Genomic DNA, 6589 nt, shown 5'->3' with positions numbered 1-6589 from the left:
GCATCAGTAAATAAATCTACGATGCATCAAAAATTGAGTAATTGAAAAAAACGATCGGCAAAAATAAAATATAAAAAAAATACGGTAATACCTGTAACAACACTTAAGCACTAATTCATAGAAGATAATTGAATTCCAAAGTGTTATCGAGAACAAGGTAATGTTGATAGTTGAACTTTACGAACTTGTTTTTGAACATCAACAAGTACAGTTGAATTTGATTGTTCAATTACAGCGAATTTGAAGTTTCAACAAAAATTTGAATTGATTTTTTTTTTTTTAAGGATCATGCGTTTAGCAACAGGAAAATTGAATTGAATTTTTTTTCTTTTGAAGAAGAAGAAGAAGAATCACGCATATAGCGAGTGGATAATGCAATTTTTTTTTTTTCGAATTTGAATAGGGTTGTTGGAAGGTAACGGAAAAAGGGTGATTAGTGAGCTTTTAATGGGATTGTAATCTTTAATTGTTAATTTATGGAATTATTACCATATCTAGATCAGATAATTAATGCAGTAAAAACAATTGTATTTGTATTTTTATAGCAACACTTTGCAAAAATACATATCAAAAGTTGTTATAATATGCAATTATAAGAGTGTTGCTATAAATCTCATAATTAAATGGTTAAGTATACTATTTCTGAATTTTGCCCTTCTTTTTATAATATTGGGCCCGTGCTAGCAAATGTTTTTCCCCGCTAGTACATAAATATCTCATGGTCCAATACTATAAAAGATGGACACACATGACAATTGAGTGAAAGCCTCTTGAGCAGCTTCTCATTTTGTGGTCATAAACATCAATTTTGCACTTTGTACAATCAAAAGCAGCAATTAGTACTATCTCAAATGACCAATTTGACCTCATTCAAATTAAATATACATGAAGCACACACGATGACGGAGTTGTGTGCTTCTTGTTCCATCACAGAGTTTGTGCTTCTTATTCCATCTTTCCCTCTTATTAGACAGTAACAATTATGCCTTCGATAAATTTGGTCAGTACCACTTCAAGTACCCCTCAACGTATAGACTATAGTATTCAAACTCTTAATCAAAACTAAAATCATTAAAATTAATTGTTGGGGGTGGGGTGGAGGGGGAGGGGAAGGGGGGTAATGAAGGGGTTCACATGTCAGATACAAGAATCTCACGGACGAACAATGGTTGGCAGGAAAAAGCCACAAGAAAAGGACACAAGCAACCTATACAACCTCGTGTGTTTCTATACTAATATTTCCATTCACCAATCCTTGTCCTCTTATATAACCCCACATGCTGTGACGAATTCAGAAATTTTTTTAAGGGATTCAAAAATATGAAAAAGCATGCAGCTGAAATAGAATTTCCATTTCAAAAATATGAAAAAACATGTGCCAGAATCAAAAATACGAAATAATAAATACACGAAGAAACCAAAGGATTCAACATTTACTATATATACGTAAAGTTGTTCCCCAAACCATTTAAAATTGTATATCCAATGAATTTTTCGCTGAAGGAAGGTGAGATGAACCCCTTGACCCTAGCTAGTCCGGCCCCTACTCACATGTTAAGATGTTCCTCAGACCATTTCCCAATTAATTTCTGCCACCTATCATTCTCATCCCCACCCTCTCATTCTCCAATTATCCTTCAATCATAATACCAACTCCCTAGTACTCCTTTCATTCCAAAACTGTTAACATTAATGGCTTCCACTTCAGTTTCTACTAGATTTTTCTTGATTTGGCTTGTTATATTCTTGGCATGCCAAGAATTTTTTACTTCATCACTAGCCTTGCACAAAACATCTTTGTTAAATGTACCAGCTTCTGCTATTTCAGCTGCACCTGCATTGTTACCAAATCCACCTTCATTTTCACCTACTCTTTCTCCTGATATAAGTCCTCTTTTCCCTTCACCAGGTGGCTCTGAGCTTGCTCCTACTGATTCTTCACTACCCTTAATTCCTTCTAGTCCTAGCCCTCCTAACCCTGATGCTATGATTGCTCCTGGACCTATTTATATGCCGTTTTCGCCTACTGAGTCTTTGCCGGTTTCTTCTGCTGTTCCTTTGTTGTCATCTCTGTGTACAATGCTGGTCTTGTGTTTGATATCATCTTGGTTTACTCAACTCCTCGGTGTGTGAAGGCTCAAAGATGTTTGGTTGTGCGATCTTGTGAGGTACTTCAGAAGTTTCACTCTTTTCCCCTCTGTTTTGATATATTAATGTACTATACTCTGTCATCTTGTTTCTGTTGTGTAATTTTGTTAGGCTTCATTTCTGATTTGTATCACATTTTTGTTGCTAGATTAGTTGACAAATAAATCGGAAGGGAATAAGCACGATTTCTTTAGTTTGTCTCAAGATCTGATTCTGGTTCTTTTGTTGAATGAGTATAATGTAGTTCATTAAGGACGTATATGCAATCGCGGAGCCACATGTACTCAAGGGATGTCAACTGACCCCTTCGCGACTGGAAATTACATTGTGTAGATGGGTAAAAAAGAATTGCATATATTTACTGTGTTGAATTCCCTCGATCTCCCCAGACCCCACTTGTGGGATTTCATTGGGTATGCTGTTGTTGAATCCCCGTGATATCTTCATATATTACTTGTTCATATTTTGACATCCCTTGTTTAAAATCCTAGTTCCACTACTTTATTGTGTAGACGTACACATTCTGTAGGCATACATAACTGATTGTGGTAGTGTATCCAAAAGATGAATTTAGAACTGAAATTCAATACTTTATATATAGCACTATACTGTCGGGTCAGACCAATAATAACATCAAGAATAACATAGGAGTACTGAACAGCAAATGAAAGAGTACTTGCGAATCCTACATATATTACACTGCTTCTGGACAACAAGAAGACTAAAAAGAATGAAGCAATATTGCACAACAACTAGACTGCGGAATGATCAACTGTAGTCTCTGACTAAGGAGATCAATTGAAGAGCCTCTTCCAGAACCCCTCCTTGAATGTCTTGAGCTCAATGTTGTTTTCATTCTTCGGAGATAATGGTTTCCGGAACCCCTCTTTTAATGTCTTGAGCTCAATGATGTTTTCCTTCTTTGGAGACGATGCCTTAGTAGCACTCTTCCTCAGCATAATGTTTTCATCCCTCAGCAAATCCATAGCTAAACTGAGCTGCCTGATGACCTCTCTTTTCTCTTCATCTTTCTGCACTAGAAGCTCCTGCTGAACTCTGCTCTCTTCTTTCAGCCTCTCAATTTCTTCTCTCAGCTTCACTACTTCATCATTGTTCAAATGAAAGCCACTTGATACTTCCATTTTTTCTGATCGAGGGGTTTGTATTTCTTCTTCTTCTAAGTCAGGATCCTCGACCTCAGACATATTATCTGATAACTCAGACTCAGGGCCAAAGGCCGAATAGCTATCGTATGATATTTCAGTGGCGCTCATCAGTTTTTTTGGTGCAAACTTGGTTAAAGACAATGGGGACATCCACGGTGACACAAGGCGAGTACCAGATTCACACTTGATTTGATCATACTTCTCAGCTAACAAACGATGAGTCCTATAGAAATCCTCAATCATGTTAATGAGCTGTGGTCGCTTCTTGTAATACATCTCTGCTCTTTGGGCGAAGGAATCTGCATCTTGTTCAACTATCTTCAGCATGGCCTCGGTCTTATCATCTAGTTCTGCAACAATATCCAATTTAAACAAGGTATCGTGAGCAGGTCCAGAAACATTGCTAATCCAGGATACTTACACATCATTAGACTTAATTACTATTTTAAAAGTTAATAATTTAAAAGAGAGAAAGAGGTTTTGACATAATGCTAAGGTAGGACCAAAGTTAATAATGACTCACTTTCAACATGCTATGATGTAGATTATTAGAGCCCAAAGCAGAAAAGCTACCAACTTCTATGTAAAATTACTCACAAGTCACAACTGCTCGTAAAGTGGTAGACTTTCTGTCAAATAGGATTATTAATTGGTTCACCATATAATTTGGTAATCAAATGATGATTAAAGATTAGAAAAACTGGATAAAACCCCATTTGAAGCTTCTAGATCTGCTTTTAAGTTACCGCACCATCAATTGGACCACAACAAAGGGACACTGTAACATGGCATACATAAAAAGTGGTTAAATATGCATAATTGGTTGTCTAAACATCCTAGAAAAAATACAGAGGATATTACATGTCCAAGATTCAACGACTAGTTGCAACAATTAGCAATTAGGACTAAAGAGTTAAACTCAACCTCTACTAAAGTAAAGGAATGGCCGTGGGGCACGAAGACAAAGGTGAGAAAAAAAAAAGAATACATATAAATAAAGGCAAGCAAGTTGCAGATAAGAGAATTGGATGTGCAGAGAGAGGCTCGATGGAATTGAGTCTTTCAAAATCATTTCTGAAAGGATTAGCCGTCTAGGAAAACGGGTTTCTTGTGAGCTCTAGGACTGTAATTATACCACACTACAGTAGTCACCAAGATGTCATCCTAGCTCACGAATTCAGGATGTCACAAATCCTTCTAGCACAAACTCCTACAACCACCGTAGAGTTTTTTAAGTCAAGGCCACACTAACGTGGATGAAAGAAAGTGAAAGATTATGGTTCGGGAACTCTCCACTCAGTAAGCATTTGAAAAGGTTCCTAGAGTTAACAACAGATACCAGTGTGCACCATTTCAAACAAGTCTAGCACCATACCGTGCCAGAGTAAGAAAACTAGCCACTTTTTCAAACATCATCTAACAAACTGAAGAACTATATCTAACAAAATGAAAGCACTTCAAAACCAATAAAGCTCACAACATTTCTCTTCTTCGTTGAAAATAAAAACACATAAAGATACTCTATTTTGTTCTAACATTGCATAAAATTTTGAAATTAGCACACAAAACACATCTAACTAAAATACCTCGTTAAAAATTCAAAGCTGTAACTTGAAAAAAGTCTCCAAACGGTCATGTAGTCACTTAAAGCAAGAACAAAGTAAAAAAGTCAGATTCATCACCAAAAGTAAATCAAATATTTGAAATTTTTGAATTCCAATTCATTCCAGATAGAGAAAAGCCCCGAAAAAAACAAATGAGTAGTCACTCACCAGCTAGAGTTGATTGAAGCCATGGTGAGCGAGTTGGAGTTCCCTTCTTCTGACTATCCAACCACCACCAGTGTGACGATAGCTTGTCTTTTGCCTCAACCATTTTCTCCTAACAAATCAACCACAAAAATTAAACTAGAACTAAAGTGAGATACAACGCATCAATTAATGGGAGCAAACAAAATTCACGCCAGTCACTAACTCTTAATATTTCTCAATGAAAGATGATACAAATACACCAACAAAGTCGCGTTTGTAATAAGCTGCTAATCCTAGAATATTTTAAGATATGATCCAAGCAATCTTGAAAACAAATATTTAAGTCAGGCCACAAACATAGCAACAAAAAGAGCATGAGCCATTTGGCAAAAACTCCTGGAAACTTAGCCCTTAGGCCAATCTACACTCAGAAACAACTCAAATTTGAATAAAACAAAAACTCATAAGGATTAAAAGCAGTAGATTTAAGTCACACGTTATACTCACTAGTTCTAAAATGTAGATCTATAGACTAAAGAGTATAATTTTAGACTGCAGCACACCTGACAAATTTAGAAGCCAAAGTTTGAATAAAACTTGATGAACTCACTCACACGTTTGAATAACTCCTCTCCCTCCCACTCACTCTTTCTACCTACTATGCTTTGAACAAAGTAGAAATTTAAATGTGCCATTACTGCCTCGATTTTTGTACTTTCTCTTATCTCCTGTCCACTTGCAGATTGCCACGTGTTGCTCGTGTACCAATGCCTAGTTAATGGACCTCGTGGACCCGGGTTTGTAGTACGGCTGATATGGAAAAAAAGTGTATATGTATAACGGTCGAAATTTTGTGTAATATTGGCAATTTTTTTCCTTAAATAGAGATTAGAGTGGAAACTTTAATCAGAACCCCTTTTCCTTACATATCATAAAGATGTTATCTACCCAGATTCAGATATAAATGTGTTTTTAGTACTTGAATTAGAGATTAGTAGGCGTTTCGCCCAAAAGAAAAAAACAAGACAATTTGTTTAAAATTTGTAGACTTGGAGTTAGAATTGTGTTTGATTACACTTTTTGTAATAAATATTTAAAATTTAGATATATTTTAAAAAAACATGACTCTACATAGGGGAACACTATATAGGAAGGTGTTTAGCATGGAACAGTTACAGCTTATCGAGAACATGATCCTAAATAAGAAGGTTTGAGGATGCATATTAGTGTAGAGGGTTAGTAGGATGGAGCTTAGTAGTTGTGGCATTTCACGAGTAGTGTCTTGTTCTTGAAGTTTTTGGGGTGTTGTTTACAATTTTGAGTAGTTTGTTGGTAGTATTATTTGGTGATAATCTTATTTGTTTTGTTATTGCTTGTTTTGTTACTATCATTTGTTTCTTTATATTAACTTTAGATTTATTATCTAATTGTAATATTATAACTTTTATAATTATATTATGAAGAATGTTTTGTTCCATAAAAGAAAAAAATAACAATTTAACATTTATTAAATGATGGATTATA

General features: G+C 35.5%; 2 protein-coding genes across 4 annotated transcripts; one reads left to right on the top strand and one right to left on the bottom strand.

Annotated features, from left to right (window-relative positions):
• The first annotated feature begins 1504 nt into the window (after nucleotides 1-1504).
• LOC107863976 (classical arabinogalactan protein 26) lies at nucleotides 1505-2341 on the top strand. The gene has a single exon (XM_016710208.2). The coding sequence runs from the start codon at nucleotides 1693-1695 to the stop codon at nucleotides 2131-2133; it is 441 nt and encodes a 146-aa protein (XP_016565694.1). The 5' UTR covers nucleotides 1505-1692; the 3' UTR covers nucleotides 2134-2341.
• A 376-nt stretch (nucleotides 2342-2717) lies between these two features.
• On the bottom strand, nucleotides 2718-5750 carry LOC107863978 (protein NETWORKED 3C-like). 3 transcript variants are annotated; one of them, XM_016710209.2, is made up of 3 exons: nucleotides 5629-5750; nucleotides 5087-5195; nucleotides 2718-3664 (listed from the first exon to the last, which is right to left on the bottom strand). In XM_016710209.2, the coding sequence occupies exons 2-3, from the start codon at nucleotides 5187-5189 to the stop codon at nucleotides 2943-2945; spliced, it is 825 nt and encodes a 274-aa protein (XP_016565695.2). In that variant the 5' UTR covers nucleotides 5190-5195; nucleotides 5629-5750; the 3' UTR covers nucleotides 2718-2942. The 3 variants fall into 3 exon arrangements, with proteins under 3 accessions (XP_016565695.2, XP_047265237.1, XP_047265238.1); XM_047409281.1 differs by having other exon boundaries at nucleotides 5573-5730; XM_047409282.1 differs by lacking the exon at nucleotides 5629-5750 and adding an exon at nucleotides 4901-4957.
• Nucleotides 5751-6589: the final 839 nt, after the last annotated feature.

The sequence above is a fragment of the Capsicum annuum genome, chromosome 3 (assembly GCF_002878395.1).
Source record: "Capsicum annuum cultivar UCD-10X-F1 chromosome 3, UCD10Xv1.1, whole genome shotgun sequence".
NCBI lineage: Eukaryota > Viridiplantae > Streptophyta > Magnoliopsida > Solanales > Solanaceae > Capsicum > Capsicum annuum.
Note: the sequence above shows the minus strand (reverse complement) of the source record. Positions and strands in the feature narration are given on the sequence as shown.